The sequence below is a fragment of the Petaurus breviceps genome, unplaced genomic scaffold, assembly GCF_028583685.1.
Source record: "Petaurus breviceps papuanus isolate PSGF00001 unplaced genomic scaffold, PetGlider_PUasm1.0 76, whole genome shotgun sequence".
NCBI lineage: Eukaryota > Metazoa > Chordata > Mammalia > Diprotodontia > Petauridae > Petaurus > Petaurus breviceps.
In genome coordinates, this window is record NW_027186473.1 from 10,460,757 (window position 1) to 10,481,332 (window position 20,576).

At 36.6% G+C, this 20,576-nt stretch overlaps 1 protein-coding gene across 2 annotated transcripts in view; it reads right to left on the minus strand.

The window, feature by feature from the left end:
* The window catches only part of SCFD2 (sec1 family domain containing 2), a 438,813-nt gene that overhangs the window by 201,670 nt on the left and 216,567 nt on the right, over positions 1-20,576 (minus strand). The window contains exon 6 of one of the 2 annotated variants that reach the window (XM_069105228.1): positions 7,805-8,447. The exons of the other annotated variant lie outside the window; for it this stretch is intronic. Coding sequence (XP_068961329.1) covers positions 8,329-8,447 — 119 coding nt within the window. The 3' untranslated portion in view covers positions 7,805-8,328. Of the gene's footprint in view, positions 1-7,804; positions 8,448-20,576 lie in introns of those variants that run through there. 2 annotated transcript variants of the gene reach the window in all.

Sequence of the window (20,576 nt, forward strand, 5' to 3'; positions counted from 1 at the left end):
TCCAGAGGTCAAAGGAGCTGGAATTAAAACCAAGAATCACCTACCCAGCAAAACTGAGTATCATGTTTCAGGGGAAAATATGGTCATTCAGTAAAATAGAGGACTTTCAAGCATTCTTGCTGAAAAAACCAGAGTTGAATAGAAAATTTGACATTCAGATACAAGAAGCAAGAGAAGCATGAGAAGGTAAACAGGGAAAAGAAATCATAAGGAACTTATCAAAGTTGAAATATTAACATTCCTACATGGAAAAACAATAATTGTAACTGATAAAACTTTTCTCAGTATAAAAATAGTTGAAGGGAATAGAAATATATATATATACATATATATATATATGTCTATATCGGAGGGTATACAGGCGTAGGAGTACATATGTGAATGTGTGTATATATGTTTACAGGTATACATACATAGAGAGGACAGGACCAATTTAATAGGAAGGGATGATACTTAAAAGGTGAAATTAAGAGGTGAGAGAGGAATATAATGAGAGGAGATGGGGAGAGACAGAATGGGGTAAACTATCTCATATAGAAGAGGCAAGGGAAAATGGTTACAATGGAGGGGAAGAATAGGAAGGCAAAACCTTACTCTCATTGAATTTGGCTCGGGGAGGGAATGAAATACACACTAAATAGGGTATCTCACTCTACAGGACAGTAGGGGGGAAGGGGATGAGAGAGGGGATGATGGAAGGGAGAGCAGGCTGGGGGGGAGGGAAGTTGGAAGCACTCACTTTTGAAAAGGGATGGGATCAAAGTAGAGAATAGAACAAGTGAGAGGTGGGATAGGAGGGAGGGAAATATAGTCAGTCTTTTATAATATATCTACTATGCTAATGTTTTGCATTAGCTACACATATACAACCTATACTGAACTGCTTATCTTCCCAGTAAGGGTGGGTGACAAGGGAGGAAGGGAATGAATCTGGAATTCAAAGTTTTAAAATCAAATGCTTAAAAAAAAATTACTTCACACACACACACACACACACACACACACATATATATATATACTATTATTAACGAAAAAAAAAAAGAAAATCCTGGTGCCCCAGCACTTAACTGGAAACTCCCTGTAGCCCAGAGCCTGATTCGCTCTGGGTCAGGGCTCTATGTGCCTATTAATGGGCAGGAAAGATCTTCAAATTCCCTTAATGTTACAATGTTCTACCCACTAAGTATAGCGGTTCTCTCCCATCCTGTCCTGGGCCCCCACTTCTCTACATATATATTTTTGATGATTTTCTGAGTTCTCATTGATTTAATGATCATCTCTCGATAGATGACTCCCAAATCTATGTATACAGTTCACATCTTTCTACTAAACTCCATTTCCACACTATTAACTTATTGCTGGCCATTTCCATCTGGCTCACTGGGATGTATCTGCCTAAATTTCAGTCTCCAATTTCAATTTTTATATTGAATTTCCACTCTTTCTCTAGCCCATAACAGTCACTGCCCATCTACTATAAAATATGTTTCCTGAACAAATCAGGGCAAAATTTAACTTTTAGAAATATCAATACAATCTTTCTGTAGAATTATCTCCTCATAGACACAGAATTTTAGACCAAAAAGGAACTTAGAGATCATCTGCTCCAATTTTTTTTTCAATTTACAAAGAGAAAAGTAAGATAAAGATATTAAATTATTTGTCCAGGGTCCTCCAACAGCTTTTTAATGTCATTTTGGTAAAATATAAAAGAAAGAAGCATGTTGTTACATAACTTTTAGTTATAAAAGGATATTTAAATATAACCCTGATTTTACATATTCTCAAAGTGTGATCAAAACTGAAGAACAACATTTATAGCATCATTATTGGAATGTGTTACCAAAAAAAAAAAAAAAGCTGAAAGCAACCTGTGTCCAATAAGAGGGTGAAGGTTGAATAAATTGGTGCCATTGAGATTACAGAATACTTTACTGCAATTAAAACTGACAAGTAGGAAGGCTATTACAAAACCTGGAAATACCTTTATGAAAAATACACATTTTAAAAAAAGCAGCATTGGCAGAATAAAGCACAATACATAACCCTGACTTTATAGGAACAAAGGAAAATGACAAGAATGATCACAGATTTCTGGTTAAAAAAAAAAACAACAATTTTAAGTAACTCAAAAGTTGTGATGTTTCATGTGTAGAAATTAATTTACTTAAATATAAAGTTGCAATACTATGTTTACTAGCAGCAAATACAGGGCTGGCTACTGGGTCAAGACCTTGGATAAAGTTAAGGCTCTAACATACTGGCTGTGTTTTGGGGGGCAAGTTATTTCATTTCTACCTGCCCCAAAAAAGTCTCTTAAGAGTATAATCTGAAGATCAGTTGATGCTATGCATTGGTTGAGGGAATTTCTTTTCCAAAGGTTCCCAAAATACATGAATTCGCAAGTCTGGATTTAAAAAATAATGTTTAATATTAAATTCATAATGAACCAATAAAAATAATCCATGTCTCATTCATGTGGGAACTCTCTGAACCTTTCTACTTTTTAGTAGACAGTCTTCAGAGGCTGCTATCCATTCCCTCCCCCCATCACCAAAAATAAAAATTCTATTACCTCAAAACTAACTTTTCATAATAAAACTCTGAAGTTAGATGAGATGGGGGTCCTTGGATGGGAGATCTGGAATGAAGTAGAAGCCTTTCTAGCTTGGGAGTTAGTCCTTTCTCCTTTGAAAACCAAGAGTCACTTCTGTGATAAGATGGATTATTTGAGTAGGGTTTTAGTGGAGGAATGGAAAATGAGTATCCTAGGATGTAGAGAAATAGCTTAGTATGCAAATAAAGATGCATGCTTCCCCCAGTACTACAGTACCTAGAGGTTCAAGTACTACTAATTAGCTGTGTAATGTGGGCAAGTCACTTAACATCTCAATGCCTCAGACAATTCTCTAAGAACATAAGTGGAAGAACTGTTGCCTATCTACATTAGTAGGGGGTGTTATTCAAAGAGAGATGTTCCTATACCAATGAAATCCCAAGGCCAGACCAAATCAAAACTAAAACTCAATCCTCAAACTAAATGCTTAGTTAATTAGTACCATTAAAAGGACAACAATATAAGTATCATCAGTCACATCATTTTTATGCCAGTTATAATTCAAAACAAGTGTCAGATTAGTGAGTTTTGAAGCAAAGGAGAAAAGCACAATCCACCAAGTTATGGCACACAGGGAACTTGGCATTAGTTGAATGCATGCATAACTAGACTCCACTCAAAAACATTTTTTTTTCAACAAAGTATCTTATTGAACATTTGGAACAAAAGCAAAATAAAATCTCAGTTAAAAATTCTTTGTTTGAGAACCAGAAACTTCAGTCTATTTGTAAAACAAAAGATGTCTAGGCTCCTATACTTCAAAAGTGTTAAGTGCTAAACTGGGCAGATTTTTAAGTTACTACAGTATGATTTTTCCCAAGTTTGTATATAAGAGGGCATTTAGGTTACTCTGGTAGAATTTCAGGTTTTATTTTTTAGCCTTCTGAACCAAATAAAGTATGTGCCAAAAGAAAATGGATCTTGAATTATTTTCTTTAATTCAAATATGTAATGAAGCTTTAATTTTATAATTTCTGGTATTAAAAAGTACATAGTATTTATAGCAGAAATTAATTTGTTTTAAAATAGAGAAGCTATCCTATGCTCTGTTGACAACTTTTGGAAAGACCCATTTAGTTTGGAAATTTGATTTTGACAATGAGATAATCCATACCTTTTTATTTTAACCTCAACTTTTATTTATTTTCTAATTTGTTGAATAAATAAACAATTCAAGGGCTTCAACTTTCATTCTACAAACTATGCTGCTTTTCTAAGGAGATTAGGAAGTAGTTTTTGTGCCTGAATAAATATACTGAAAGCCCTACCAACCTATGAAAAACTTGGGGGAAACTGTCTATGCAAAATGCACTTTATGATATCCAAAATAGACTGTCAACTTGATCTAACCAATTCCTCTAAAGAAGAAAAATTACTTATAAAGGTAAGGTAATTAAGTAATTTTATCAAGTCACCCTGGTAAAGTGAGTGATAAGATGCTCAGTCAATCAATTAACTTCAATTAGAGACTTTACACTAAGTATGAAAAGTCTCTAAAAGCCATTGGGTGAAATGATGGCAGAAAGGAAGTTTGTTTCAATTGGCTAAGGGAATTTTTTCTGACCTCTAGGTCTTGTAGAAAAGCATTGAGTTAGTTAGAACTGGACATTTCCAGTGAGTGTGGAGCTAGGATAAAGACTGTTCCAGCAAATTCCCAAGGAAGAATTGCCATGGATCAGAAGACAAGTAAGGGAAAACAGCAAGGGAAGGGAAGAAGAAAGTGATGGGGAAAAGGAAGAGGAGGAGGAGGTAAACAGGAGAGGATATGGGGGGAAGGGAAGGGAAGACAGCAGCTTTAGGATTAGGTCTTTGACCAGAGGAAGATCTTGTGAGTTCTGGATGGTTGGGAAGATAATTGGTCTTATTCTCCTACTGATGTCTTCTCAACATTTATGGATCAGTTGATGCCAGTTTCTGCATTGGACAGATATAGATTCACACCTCTGTTAGTATTTGAGCAAAGAAATTATACCATGTAGACGTGGGAAACTTTTTTTTGGCTGTCAGGATGGCACCAATCTCATGCTCAAACTTCCTCTGTGCCAGGAGTATTCTGGTCTTCATATGGAGGCATGAGTTCAAATCTCACTCTTGATAGGTCTCTGTTTTAGGGGCAGGTAGATGTTACAGCAGATAGAGCCCTGGGCCTGGGGTCAGGAAGTTATCTTCCTGAGTTGAAATCTGGTTTCAGATGCATACTAACTGTGAGCCCTGCCTGGGCAAGTCACTCAAGCCTGTTTCCTCATCTGTAAAATGAGCTGCAGAAGGAAATGACAAACTACTCCAGTGTTTTTGTCAAGAAAACTCCAAATGGGGCCATGAAGAGTCAGACACAACCAAACAACAACAACAAAGGGAAACTTTGAGAAAATGACTAAAAGTATATTTTTTATGTAGTTAATTAAATATTTCCCAAATACAGGTAAATTTTTTTAATGTTCATTTTTTAAAAGTTGTGAGTGCATAGTGTTCCTTTGGAATTTTCTCAGATCACTGTCTGAATCAGAGGAGGGAAATCTTTCACAGTGTTCTTCATTTCATTGTTGTTCTTTATTACAATATTGCTGTTAATGCATACAATGTTCTCCTAGTTCTGCTCATTATACTGTATATCAGTTCATTTAAGCCTTCCCAGGTTTTTCTGAAACCATTCTGCTTATCATTTCTTACAGCACAATAATATACCATCACACTCATATACCACAACCTTAAGAACCCACTTTCTCCTGTGTTCTGTATGTACTTGTAGGAGAGAGTAAGTCCCAGACCTGTCCAAGGTGGGACTGTGGGAGCATGGGGAAGAATGCTTTATACCAACTGTTCTTACTGTATGTAACACATTAGTAAATTCCCCTTTCTAAAAGCTACTTAAGGTTGGTTGACTAAAAAGATCCTCAGATAATAATCTGGGGAGGGGGGAGCACAATGGTTGGGGCTGGCGCTTATAGCATGAGAGAAGAATCACCCTAACTTCTCAGATGTATCCCTAGAACTCTGAGGGAGAGATGTAGTCCTGCTCACTCTGGGAACCCAACTGGTTAGTGTGCCTATGAGTCTCCATATAGACTCCAATTATGATATTTGCTTACAATGTGGAAATTGGTTATTCCCTGTTCTCTCACTCCTACTTCCTCTTTCTTGTTAGTGACTTTTTCTTCCTTTCAGATCCAATTTGTGTCATTTTCTCTGCACTCTGATTCTTTTCCTCTTCCCACCAATCTGTCTGCAGTAATAGAAGTGGGTCACCCAAGACTGAGAGTCATTTTGTATTTTTCTTTATTTCAAAAGTTGGCAGGGTCAACAATTAACCAGTGGTCAAATGAAGTTCTCTATACTTATCTAGGTTGGTTTGACAGCTTGTTACCAGGATTGGACTTGGAGTTATCTCAGCATGGTAGAACCTGCCATATCTTGTGTTATTCTGGTAGAGCCTTTAAGAACCCAGCATTACCTTCACACCACTAATATGGTACCAGTTTAAAAACTGGCATATTTGGCAAAAAGTTATGTCAGTGAATTTTTCTTTTTGTAAAACAGCACCTTCATGAGGGAAGTAGTTTAATAATGCAAAAAATAGCTCCTCCCCCATCCCCAATATTTGAGTACTCCCTAATTCATCCAAGAAGTACATGCTGATGTCTTTTTAATGCATGATCCTTGGGGTCCATGCAGTAGGACATAGGTAAATTTATTTTAATACTTAAATTCCGAAGTAACTAGATATTACATTTTAACATGCATCAACTTTTAACAAAATCCACCACACAATAATACTTCAGCTAACCCATCTGGGAACAAACCTTAATGGCAAAGCCACCCTAAGTGATGAATGTACAGAGAGTAGTTCTGGCTTCCTGAGTCCTGGAACTACAGACACTCTAACTCAAGGAGTTAGAGAAAGGGGGTCCAGGTCAACGTTCAGGGAAGATTTTATTCCCGAGACTCAGCCAAGGTTATAGCTGCTTCTGCCTGGTTGTGGAGCCAAACCAAGAAAGTGGGAAAACCCTGCAGGCAGGCCAGCATGCAGCATCCACCTGAAACACCTCCCTATGCTTCCAAGATTACTTCTACTTTTAATAACCAAGGTCTGTATTGGGAGCACTAATTGAAATATCACTACATATCACTGTGACGGCATGAGGTTCTATTGTGTTGTTTCTTGTGTTATATCATCTGCTTGGCTATAGTTAGTCCTTCCACACCATCACTTTCCCCATCATGGTTTTGATATACTGCAGGTCGGCATAAGAAATCATATGGGAATTTTGGGGGTTTGTGGAAGCTGCAGAGGACATGTGAAGGTCAGCAGGTGAAATAGAAAAAGTTTAGAAACTTGGAAATGCATAAAATGTGTGTATAGCATTGTCTAATAGCAACATATTTTATCTTTTAACACCATAATAATCCAGACTTTTTTGGCATGAAGAGAGGGCCAAAAAATTTTATGTAGATTTTCTATATTGTGGAAGGCACTGCACCTCTATCCCTTTCCCCCTCCCCCCCCCACAAGTGGAAGGGAGAATTATATACTCTAAGGACCATGTGACCATCTCACTTGTAGATGAAGTCTTCAAATTCACCTAAGAATAGGAACTGGACATCAGGGACTGTCTTTTGCAATGGTATCCTCAGATACCTTAGATCCTTAGTGTTCATACACAGTAAACATTTAACAAATGCCTTTTCATTCATTCATTCATTCAAATGGACCCTAGCATGCACATTTGTAGTTAATGGGTGAATGGAAGAGAAGAGTAAAATTTTGCTTCCAGGCCCATTATTTAGACTTTACATAACTGGACTAAATCAGATGCCTAACTTCTTAAAATATTATATTCATCATGCCACTATCCTGCTCTAAATTGTCTAAGGGCTTTTTAATGCCAAGAAGAAAAAAAATCAGACTCCTCACTTAGCCCAGAAATCAAGAGTCTTCACAACCTATGTTCCCAACCTTATCTAACTGATCTTACTTTCCGTGCCTCCCAAACATGAATCTTTGGCACCAGACTAGTCCAAACTGACCCCTAAACATATGGTGTTTATTCTCCAATCTGACCTTTTTTCATGTTGTAATAATCTTTTATCTTTTGCTTTTTGGAATACTATATTCCAAGATTTCTTTTCTTTTGTAGTAGAAGCTGTCAGGTCTTGTGTGATCCTAACTGTAGTTCCTTGTACAGGGACTTTTTATTTCTGGCTACTAGTATTTCTACTATTTTACCTTGACCTGGAAATTATGAATTTTGGCTATGACATTTCTGGGAGTTTTCATTTTAGGGCTGTTTTTTCCAGGATATTACCATTGGATTCTTGCTATTTTCACTTTGCCCTTTGGTTCTAATAAATCATGGGGTTATCAAGTTCTTTTTAATCCTGATCATCTTAATTCTGATATTCACGGGATCTGCAACTTGGGTAAGGTTTTCCATCTTCTTTTCTACGCTATTTCTTCTCCTTTACATTCATTTCTCCAGAGGTCTCATTCCATTTGTAATTCCATTTTTAATCTCTGGCTTCATTTCTTCCAGGTGCTCTCACAGTGCTTGTGGTCAACCTTCTGGCTTTCATGTGTGTCTGTGCTGGGGGGGATTAGTAGGTATCCCTCCATAATCACAATTCTCTGCTCTTCATCTTTTCCAGACCTCCAGGGCATCCTCAATAAGCATTCTTATTCTCTGTGGGGTGTCCCCAGTATTCTGGGCCTCTGGCTACATAAGAATATTCTTCCCAATGAAGGCTTCTGGTCTGTTAATTTGTACTTGTGCTGGGTCCTCTGGACGAAGCCCTCTTTCAGTCACCAGAGTTTGTCGCCATCTTTCAGCAAGCCCTGAGATGGAAAAGGGAACTTACTGATGTTTCTTTTTGTATTTTTTTGGCCACTGCTTGATCTGCTGCACTTTAGAGTTCATTGCTAGAGTGCAAATGCGGTAAAACTGGGATCCTTTGGGACTGTAAATAACCCTATAGACTCTTAGAGAATAATAATGCAATTCAATTCTGAAGTCCCTTTCTCCTTGGTCCCGGAGGGAAAAGGAAGAGGGCTATCATTTAATGCCCATAATACAATAAGACAAGGAGGGGGTGTGGGAAGTCCTAATTTAACCTCATAGAATTATTTTTGGTTCCACAAGAAGATATGTCAACAGGCCAGTTTTCAAAACCTCAAAATAAACATGCCACTGGGGTATAGAGTCAATGATATTATAGTACAAATAGTTCTCTTGGGGATATAATAGTTGATCCAGTGTGAAGTTAAGGATTCTAAGAGGGCTTTGAAATACAAACACTCACAGACACTACTAAATAAATGTTTATAAAATCGAGGAAATGCTCACAAGACTATTTTTGCTAGTTATTATCTGTTCAGGATTAGACATTTGATGAGGGAGAATTCAAGCCACTTCTAATGCTGACTCAATGAAAAATATAATGAAATTTATGCTTGAAAAAGTATTTGAGGCATCCACTTGTCTTAGAATTTTGAATGACCAAAGCCTTCCTAATAAAATGATGATCAATCAAAGTGGTAATTTCTCCCTTTTTGTAATAAGGATTTTTAACAGTGGTAACTTGTTATTTCATACTATCATTCTGAGGGCAAGATGTGAATTTTTTATGATTACTTTTTCTGAAACAGAAAAATCTCATCTTTTTTGCTATTAGATTTACAGAGCTATACTAAGTTTTGATGTAGCTAGGTGGCAAAGTGTGAGAATCAGGAAGACTTAAGTTCAAATCCAGACTCAGCTATTTACCAGCTGTGTGACCTTGAACAAATCACTTAACCCTTGCCTCAGTTTCTTCTATTACAAAAGGGGAATAATAATAATAACACCTACCTCCCAGGGTTCTTGTGAGGATCAAGTGAGATAATATTTGTAAAGAGCTTAACATAGTACCTAGAATTGAATAGGTACCTAATTATTATTATTATTTCTATTATAAGGCTTTAATTTCTCAACAGTACAACTGTTTGATAAATACAAGTCTGTCAATTTGCTTAAATTAAGATATAGATTATTGAGTTGATTAATTCAATAAGAATTCATTAAGAATTATCTAAAATAGCTATATTTCAAGCACCGTGACTAAATTCACAAAAATGCATCAGTTTAATTATCAAGAAATAACTACAGAAACCAGTCTGATTTTCTCAATAGAAAATATTTTTTGAAATTCAAACTAGAAGAAATTCTCTTAGTGTTTCAGAGACAGATGACAATGCATTTGTCATGAAACAATTCCTATAAAACAAGATAAAGTATTTGTTCTTCTTCACTGAACAAGTTAATAGAAACATGTTTGACACAACAACAAAAAAAATTTTAAGGAACTCTATCACAGTAGATCATTACAATCATATTCAAGTGAATGTTGCCTGCAGAATTTCCATATATTTTTCATAAAATTTGGAATTTACATCTGGACTGAATATTACCATTCATTAATTCAGAGAACATTTTAGTTGGCCATCATTAAAACTTATTTGCACAAAAAATTATCAAAACGTGTTTTCTCTGTATGCTATTTCCTTTATTATATGTCAAAACACACTATCCTATTAATAAAGAACTAATTTTAAAAACTATGCCAATGTTTTGCTTCTTCTCCAGATGAGTCTCAAGGGCCATTTCCAAAGCTTTGTTTTGGTAATGATAAACTATGCTAATAGAACATAATGTGCAAAGGGTGTACATCTTGATTATAGAAAACAATCATAAAAAAACTGAAGGTTTGTCAAAAATTATGAACACTGGGTGGCAAGTGAGATTTTGTTGGACCTATGGGACATTGCAAAATCCAGTTCTTTGGGCTTGAACACTTCTCCAGCCATCTGTGCTTTATATCAGAAATTCTACTGGAAGTCAGTCAGAAAGAGAATACACAAGTGAAAACTATTTTGGCAATGAAACAGAAATAAACAAAAACAATAAAAGGAATTTTTTATGTTAAAGTCATACACAGTAACAAATCTTTCTAAAATACAACTGCCATGACCCAATTCACTAACGTAACAGAAGGCTAGTTCAGAGGGCCGAAAAAGAAAGACAATCTTCAGGAAGGATTTCAAGGGAGGGTATGAGCTAGTGACAGAAAGGATTACTAGAGCAGAAAGGATAAACTAGTTAGAATTCCTATGAATGCGGTTGTTTGGAATAAAGAGACAAAATGCAGTGATAGCGTTCAGAGTGGAGAGTTTGATCTGGAATGGGAATTACACAGGCAGGTGCTGGGCAGGGAAAGTCATCCAGGGATAGGAGATTTGGTTTCTGAGTTTACACAGGCTGAGTCCATGGATTTGATGTCAAAAACCATATGTTATGGGGAATTCCTATCAGAGAAGGAAGAGAATTGTATTCAGGTTCCAGGATTAGGAAGGTTGCTCAAAAATGAAAGCAGAAGCAATTCTAGTAGAGATTCCTGAAATGAATTCTGGGGGGAATCTAACAATTCTATGGACTACTCCCAGATTGAGGGGAGTTGTTTCCAAGTAGAGTTCCATTTTGGTAAAGGTCTCTGAAAGTCTCTGAAACCAGATGTGAGCCCGTCTTAGAGAAGAGAAACCACATTTTTTTCCCTGAAAGGTTATTTTAAACAAAACTTTGGCAGAATGTATGCAAAGACAATTTTTAAAATGATTTTTAAACGCTAATTTTTTTGTTGTTGTTTGGAACTTGAATAGGAAAGATAAGGGAAGAAGCATGTAAGCATTTACTATGTGATAGGCACAGTGCTAAGTACTTTACAAATGTTACCTCATTTTGATCATTTGACTAGGCAACAAACTTCCATTGTGGAAACTCCACCAATGCTAATCAGCAACTGTTCTGGTACTTTCAGTCAGAGTGTGACTGGCACACTGGAAAATTAAGTGACTTGCTCAGGGTCACATGGTCAGTGTGTGGCAGGAAGACATCTAGCTTTCTCTACCCACTACTGCTTTTTGTCAGGTATTTAATCAAATAAGATAAGGCTGGAGAAAAAAAAATAGCTTTGTATTTAAAGATCAATTTTATCCCAAATTTCTAACCATATTAATTAAAAGTTCTTATCAGTCATTGTGGTCAAAACAATTTAACACTTAGTGGACCAACCATTTGATAAATGTTATCCACAAGGGTCACAGAATTAGAACTGAAAGGAACCTTGGAAACCACTGAGTAAAATTTCCCCTTTTACATATGAGGAAACTGAGTAAGAGAGGCTGCAGAGGTTCACATATCCAGTATGATTCAGAAGTGGAATTTGAACCCAAGTCTTACCAGTTTCAAAGTCAGTTCTCTATGCACTATTCAATGCTGACTGAGGGTTTTTACAACTGAGAATGCCGTTATATGCAATAGTTTATTTTGTCAAAATGTTGACTATCAATGCATTTGCTTCCTTCTCTCTAAACTTCCCAATTTTAAGAAGTTGTTGGTCCAAAAATATAATTTTATTTATTTATATTTATTTTTTCATTTTTCAAATGTTTTATTAACTTCTGAACATCATTCATTTCCACGAGATTTTGAGTAACAAATTTTCTCCCCATTTTTCCCCTACCCACCACCCCAAAACAGCAGTCCCACAGGATATCCCCTCCTGGAGAATATCTGCTCTCTCCCATATTTTCTCCCATACCCCTTTTGACTTTTCCAGTTGGGCATGGTGGATCTCTATGCCTCAGTGCCTGTATATCTTATTTCCCAATTACATGTAAAATAGTATTAATAATGGTATATATACACATTTGATTTTAAAACTTTGAATTGCAGATTCATTCCCTTCCTTCCTTGTCACTCACCCTTACTGGGAAGATAAGCTGTTCAGTATAGGTTGTACATGTGTAGCTAATGCAAAACAATAACATAGTAGATATACTGTAAAAGACTGACTATATTTCCCTCCCTCCTATCCCACCTCCCACTTGTTCTATTCTCTACTTTGATCCTGTCCCTTTTCAAAAGTGAGTGCTTCCAACTTCCCTCCTCCCCAGCCTGCCCTCCATTCCATCATCCCCCCCTCTCATCCCCTTCCCCCCTACTTCCCTGTAGGGTGAGATACCCTATTTAGTATGTATTTCATTCCCTCCCCAAGCCAAATTCAATGAGAATAAGGTTGATCCATTCCCTTTTGCCTTCCTATTCTTCCCCTCCATTGTAACCATTTTTCCCTTGCCTCTTCTATATGAGATAGTTTACCCCATTCTGTCTCTCCCCATCTCCTCTCATTATATTCCTCTCTCACCTCTTAATTTCACCTTTTAAGTATCATCCCTTCCTATTAAATTGCTCCTGTGCCCTCTATGTATACCTGTAAACATATATACACACATTCATATATGTACTCTTACACCTGTATACCCTCCGATATAGACATATATATATATTCCCTTCAACTATTTTTATACTGAGAAAAGTTTCATCAGTTACAATTATTGTTTTTCCATGTAGGAATGTTAATATTTCAAATTTGATAAGTTCCTTATGATTTCTTTTCCCTGTTTACCTTCTCATGCTTCTCTTGCTTCTTGTATCTTTTCAAATTTTCTATTCAACTCTGGTTTTTTCAGCAAGAATGCTTGAAAATCCTCTATTCCACTGAATGACCATATTTTCCCCTGAAACATGATACTCAGTTTTGCTGGGTAGGTGATTCTTGGTTTTAATTCCAGCTCCTTTGACCTCTGGAATATCATATTCCAAGCCCTTCGATCCCTCAGTGTAGAAGCTGCCAGATCCTGAGTTATCCTGATTGTGTTTCCACAATATTCAAATTGTTTCTTCCTGCTGCTTGTAATATTCTCTCCTTAATCTGGGAATTCTGGAACCTGGCTATAATATTCCTAAGAGTTTTCTTTTTGGGATCTTTTTCAGGATTTGATCAGTGGATTTTTTCAACCTCTATTTTGCCCTCTGGTTCTAAAACATTAGGGCAGTTTTCTTTGAGAACTTCCTGGAGGATGATTTCTAGGTTCTTACTTTGATCATGGCTTTCAGGTAGTCCAATAATTTTTAAATTATCTCTCCTGGATCTATTTTCCAGGCCAGTGGTTTTTCCCATGAGATATTTCACATTGTCTTCTATTCTTTCATTTGTCTGGATCTGTTTAACATCATCTTGATTTCTCTTAAAGTCACTAGCTTCCCTTTGCTCCATTCTAAACCTGAGGGAATGATTCTCCTCATTGAGCTTTTGAGATTCTTTTTCCATCTGGCAAATTCAACTTTTCAAGGCATTCCTCTCCTCACTGCTTTTTTGAGCCTCTTTTGCCAGTTGAGTCAGTCTGTTTTTTAAGGTGTGATTTTCCTCAGTTAGGCTGTTGACTCTGTTTGTAATTTTCTTGCATCGTTCTTATTTCTCTTCCCAATTTTTCCTCCACTTCTCTTATCTGCTTCTTAAGTTGCTCTATGGCCTGTAACCAACTCATATTTTCCTTTCAAGCTTTTGGTCCAAGAGTTCTGACTTCACTGTCTTCCTCCTGTTCCATGCTTTGCTCCTTTTTTCCCCCAAAATAGGAGTCTAATGTTGTAATCTTCTGTCTGCTTTGTTTCCTTTGCCTGGTCATGTTGCCCCTCAGTCACTTGACCCCTGGCCTTTTTGCCACAGTAGGACTCTGCCACCAGACAGGGGAGCTTTTGTCCCAAATGCTGGGGTTTTCTCAGCTGCCGGAGGTATTAGTTGAGTGCCCTCTCTGAGGCCTCCACATGCTCTGGCAAGCTGGTCACACACCTCAGGACCTCCACCCTAGACCACAGTCCAGATCCAAGCAGGTTAAAGCAAGAGCGATTACCCCTCAGACTGGTCACTTGGTCCCCCTACACTCTGCAGGCCAGGAGCTGAAGCTGCCTCGTGGAGCTGGCTGTCTGTGCTGGGTGTCTCAGAGTCTTCTTGCCCTGGGGGCAAAAGACGATGCACTGCCACTTACTGGTCCCAAAGTCCAGACTGCACTGACCTCTCACTTTGTCCTTAGCATCTATGTGTTGATAATTCTGGAAACGGCCACAGCTGCTGCTGATCTGGAGTCCTTCAGGCTGTGGGCTGGTCAGACTCACCCTGGGGCTAAAACCTCTGGCTCACTCGGGCCTGGGATGGGCTCCCAGAACACTGCCCCAATTTCTGCTGGCCTGCCGGGCTGTCCTCAGAGGGAGGTTAGCTTCTCTGTGTCATTTTGTGGGTTCTGCAGCTCCAAAGTTTATTTAGCGTTCCCCTTTTACACTGATTGGGGAAGGTGGAAACAGGAGCCGCTCAGAAGTCCTGCTTCTACTCCACCATCTTGATTCTGCCTCCCAAAAGTATAATTTTAAAAGCTATCCAAATTCAACTTCCCTCTCCAAAACTAACATAAAGAACAATTATTTTATGCCACTCTGCCAAAGGAGAATGACAAGAAATTGTTTGTTACACAATTTAGGGCATATTCAATAATTGATTCTAGACCATTAAGAAACTTTTTGTTCAAGTGATCAATTTCAACCAAACTATGATGGCTCTCTGCATCAACTGAACACAAACACACAAAGACACAGACAGACACACACACACTTACGCAACACTATTTGAGAAACACTATCCTACACTGACAATATGAGAATCTGTTTTCCTTGATTATGAATGTTACAAGGACTTCCTTCTCTTTCTTACTCCTTCCTTCACTTTCTTCCTTCCTCCCGGAGGAAGTAGGGAGAGATTGGAATAAAACAAGTAAAATAAAATAATAATTTAAAAATAAGAATGAAGAAATGTCCTCAGCGATGAGGGCAAGTTGGAAGGTATGTAAAAAATGGGAATTGGGTATTTTGTGAAACAAGAAAGAATGTTGGTCCTAGAAAGAGTATAAACAATAGTTTTGCAATACAAAGTTTTAAAAATTATTCAAGTATGCTTCCTTTGACATGATCTATTTTGACTATGTAAAACAGTATACTTCTGAGTAGTGGAGACTCTGGCTAACATCTTATAAAATTGTAATTTAACCTATCCGAGTCACATTCATGAATCTGATTTCTAAATGGAAGCTAATTATGAAGTATTGTTCTGTAAAATGTCAGTTCATTTAAACTTAGGAAAGCTCAAAATTACACTGCCTAAAATCCTGTGTGAGTGCTTTTGCTATAGGTTTTGTAAACACTATGAAGGTGACCTGTGACATAAAACAGAACGAAGGATTACTAGGAGAGAGGTCACCTTTGAAGTGTCTGGTTGTGAAATATGGTTCTTTTAATTCCATTTTATCACTATCACATCATCACTACTAGAAGACTACACCTCATGTATATCTTCTAATTAATGTAACTTACTACTCTCTTCTCCAAGAGTAAATCCTTCAGTTTATATTCCACCAAGAGGAAAATGTTCTCAAAACTGCAGTGATTGGACAACTGAAAAAAAAAAAAAACCAAAACTCTACACAGTTTGATATTCCCTTCACTCTGACTGTTTAGTTTGGATGGAAAAAAAAGAGTGGTGAGACCTAAAAAGAAAAGTTCACTGGTAAAACATATATAATTTCACTACATTGTATCACTGTTATATGCATTTGAATATGGTCCCATGTAATGTTTTGGAAATCATAAGATATTCATCCAAGGAATAAAACCTCAATCACCATGAAGATTTAACATGGAAAGAAAGAATCTACTTCCTAGCTTCCTCAGACACTTGAGTTGAAGTGGCCTCTTCCAAAACTTGCTAATTGAAGCCCATACTTTTAGTGGGGAGGTAATTAAGTGCTATGACTTAAAAGCTCTTTCTTATTAGCTAAGTATGGAGAGGTAAACTCAAATGACTTTGCTTTCTGGGTTGAAGGGTATAAATATTTGATACACACATATAAAAATTATGGGTATAAGAATATGATGGAGTAATATCATGCTATAAGAAATAGGGAAATAGCTTCAGAAAGACAAGGAAAAATTTTGTATTATTAACTGATGCGGAGTGAAGTGAGCAGAAACAGAATAATTCATACTGTAAAATCAATATTTTGAAATCAACTGTTTTGAGGACTTTCACAAGCTGATGAAGAATGCGATGAGCAGAACAAGAACAATTTATAGGACAACATCCTAAAAACAAACAACTCTGAAAGTTGGAAGAATGAGGATCATTACAATGACCATTCATGTTCCCATAAGACTTACATACTACCTGTTACAGAGAGGCAAAGAAGTTAGGATTCAAATGAAGCATATTTTTGGGTATAGCCACTGGAGGAACTTCACTTGACTATGTACATTTGTTATGAGAAATTACTTTTTTCTTTTTTTTCCAAATGGGTACAGTTAGAAGGGAGAAAAATGTTCATTTTTTTTTAAGTAGAAGTTGGAAAGTGGGGGTGCTATAGGCATTAAATGTTGCATGAACTTTCAGATGATGTCACTAGTTAGATGATCAGCTTTACTTAACTATTTTTCTTCATTACAATAAATCTCTAACAAATTAAGAGTAATCTATAAACGTTTATAAAACTGAAAAAATTAAATATGTTCAGACCTATGATTTCATCACTATATGGCAAACTCTTGGTGCTAAAACTTTCCAATGATATATATCAATATGTAGTCTACAATGTATTGAACTGCCTAAGAATATAAGTGACTTGCCCAGAGTTGCATAGCCAGTATATGTGTCAGAGGCAGGCCTTCAACCCAGATCTTCCTAGCTCCAATGGCTGGCTTTCTATTCACATTACTCTTCCTTTTCAAGGGTACATTGTTAGTTCTCAATTTTAAGTGAATGAATGAATGGAATGGAATTAAATAATTACTAATTAAATAAAATGGAATTAAAATAATAATTACTGAATAAATTGAATAGTTAAGCTTCCCTATAGAAGACACCAAAATTATGAAACAATGTTCCCAAACCACACTGGGTCATTGGCAGTGCTACTATACCTGTCCTTTTATAAAGAGATTGTAAAAGACTAAGACAAAGTTTAAGACATGAAGAAAAAAGTAACTTTTATTTATTCCTACCTTATGCCAAACAAACTGATAATATCTGGAACTTCTCTCTATAACTACCCCCTCTCCATAAAGGTGCTGATTTAAAAAAAAAAAAGTAACTGCTTGATAGAGGAGGAAATTGTGCAAAGCCTTATATTACATTCATCCTCATATAAATTATCATCCTAGTTGAATGGATAAATTTAAGAAAAAAGTTGAAAAGTGTCTAAATATTAGGATAAATGATGTAGTAAAACAAACTAACGTGAGATCACTAAGGCAGTGGTAGAGAAAATATTACTAGTAATGATATTCTGTTACTTGGCATGCTAGTAACCAGGACTCTATTAACAACCATGAGGCACTGTACAATTCAGAAATCCCTTATAGTGTAAAAGAATTATTCAATTATTTTCAACAGAAAAAAAAATTTATTAAATACCTCCTATGTGTAGAGCACCGTATAGGTACTGGACAAAGACAAAAATGAAACAGTATCTACCCTCAAGGGGTTTAGACATAGTGTTAGAATATCCTAAAGAATTGCAGTTATTTAAGACTTGGTAATCTATTTATAAAATATAGAGAAATCTATTATTGATCTGGTAAACTTGGTAAAACAATATATAGCTCTTTCTCCATCCATGCTGGATAGCAACATTTACCAGGTCTTTATTGAATTAGCTTACAATAACTCAGAGGGCCTAGATTATAAATTCTTATTAAAAAAAACCATGCTGGTAAAGGAAACCTGATGGTTTAACTTGCAGAGTTGAGAAGTTCTGAATTTGAGTGAGTCTAAAGTAGTTGAAAGAGGATGAAACTGCGAATCAAGGGACCTGGGTTTTAATTCGAGCTGTGTGACCAACTTAGTGTATGTCCTTGTCACTTCATTTCATGAGGGCAAAGATTTTCCATTGGTAAAATCAGTGGGGTTAAGAAGATGATCCCTGAGAAGGTCCCTTCTAGTGCTATGAGTCTATGCAATATATGTGATTCCCTTTGGAGCAATGTAATGCCCCAGCCCTGACCTGCACAGCATCAACGTTCACAGAATCTGCATTTCTGGATTCACTTCTACTTTCTGTTTTATTTCAGCTGGATTCTGGCCCTTGTAGAATTGCTTTCATTTCCACAGTCTGGGATAGAAAAAAAGCAAACAAAAAATAAAAAACAACAACAAAACCTATTAAAAGTGTTCTGTTGTTGTTTTGTTAAGGGTTAGAAGTTTTCATTAAACTATTATAAATATTTAAATAGCAGAGTATAGCATCAACACTCTCCTCCCTGTTGTCTTCCTAACTTTGTGTCTCAAAATTAATCTTTGTAAGCTCACAGTTGTTTGATTAAATATAGAAGAAGCAGTATTCTTCTGGCATTATTTTAAGTACCTGAGTAGAAAAAGAAAATGTCCTATAGAGTTCATATTGAAGGGCTTCCATGGAATGGGTATATCATAGTATGGTACTTTTCTTTTCTTTTTTTTTAATATATATTTTTAAGCAATCGGGGTTAAGTAACTTGCTCAAGGTTACACGGCCAGTTATTTCTGGGTGTGGTGCTGAGTGTCTGAGCCCGGGATTTGATCTCCAGGTCGTCCCAACACTGGAGTCGGTACTCCAACTCGCTGAGCCACCTGGCCACCCCTGTATGGTACTTTTCTATATGGTAGAATGCTTGATATGCTTTTCCTCTCTTGTCTACTTTTTTTTTAAGGGATTAACTTGAAGAAACTTGGAAAAGAGCTATGGATAAGTCTGTGTCTCCATTACATTTTTCTGTCTCACAGCAGCTATTTGCTATAACCAGATGATAAATGGAGCAGATAATGCTGTTTGAAATGAAATGAAGTATTTCAGTCTTCTTTTTGAGATCTCCAATTATTCAACTTGCACCCTCATCACAGTCACATAAGCAGCAGCACCATGAGCTTCCAGCTTCTCTCTGCTTCTTCTCTCTGTCTGTCTCTCTCTGTGTCTCTGTCTGTCTGTCTCTTTCTCTGTCTCTTGATAACACTTAGGAGTTTTTTGATTTTCTAGCTAGTGAAGGGCCTTCAGCAGATGCTAAGGCCTTGTACATGTGTGAGGACTTAATGCTTTCTTTTGACACATAGGAAATTACTCACAGAAGAAACATCTATGGCTCATGAGATACAAGGCTAGTCTAGCTGTGTTGGAATGGTTGTTGGTATATAAACAGTCTTCTGAATCACACTTTGTCATACTGGTGGATGCTTATATGAAAGTTTTTTCAAGGCCCAATGGTAGATAGATGATAGATAGATTTAGATATAGATGAAATAAGATATAGTCTAGTATGGCCAAAGTAAGACATGTCAAAGGAGATATATATATCTGAATGACTTTTTAAGTTTTGTGTTCCAAATTGCTTGCTTTTAGACATGAAGATAGATAAAATAACATGAGATGAGATGAGACTAGAGATGAGATAAGAGTGAGCATTTATTAAGCACTTACTATGTACCATGCACCTAAGCTCTGAGGATACAAAAACAAGCAAACTACCATTTAGGAACGAGCATTGGAATAGAGGAAGATAGTATGTTTAAATAGGTTATTTGGTATTAATATGAATAACTAACATTTATATACCATTTTAAGGTTAGCAAAGTGCTTTCCATGCATTATTTCATCTAATGTTCACAATAATCCTATGAGGTAAGTACTAGTATTATCCCTTTTATAGATTTCAGGAAATAAGCAATCATAAAAATTATATAAGCTGCCCAAGGTCACACAGATCGTAAGCAGAATTAATTTGCTTCTTGACCTCATCAGTTCCTATGGATTCAATTATCATCTCTATGCAGATGACTCTTAGATTTATTTGTCCACCTCTAATTTCTCTCCTGTGGGGTGGCTAGGTGGTGCAGTGAATAGAGTGCCTGGAGTGGAGTCAGGAAGACTCATCTTCTTTTTGCCTCAATTTGCTCATCTATAAAATGAGCTGGAGAAGGAAATGGAAAACCACTCCAGCATCTCTGCCAAGAAAACCCCCAATGG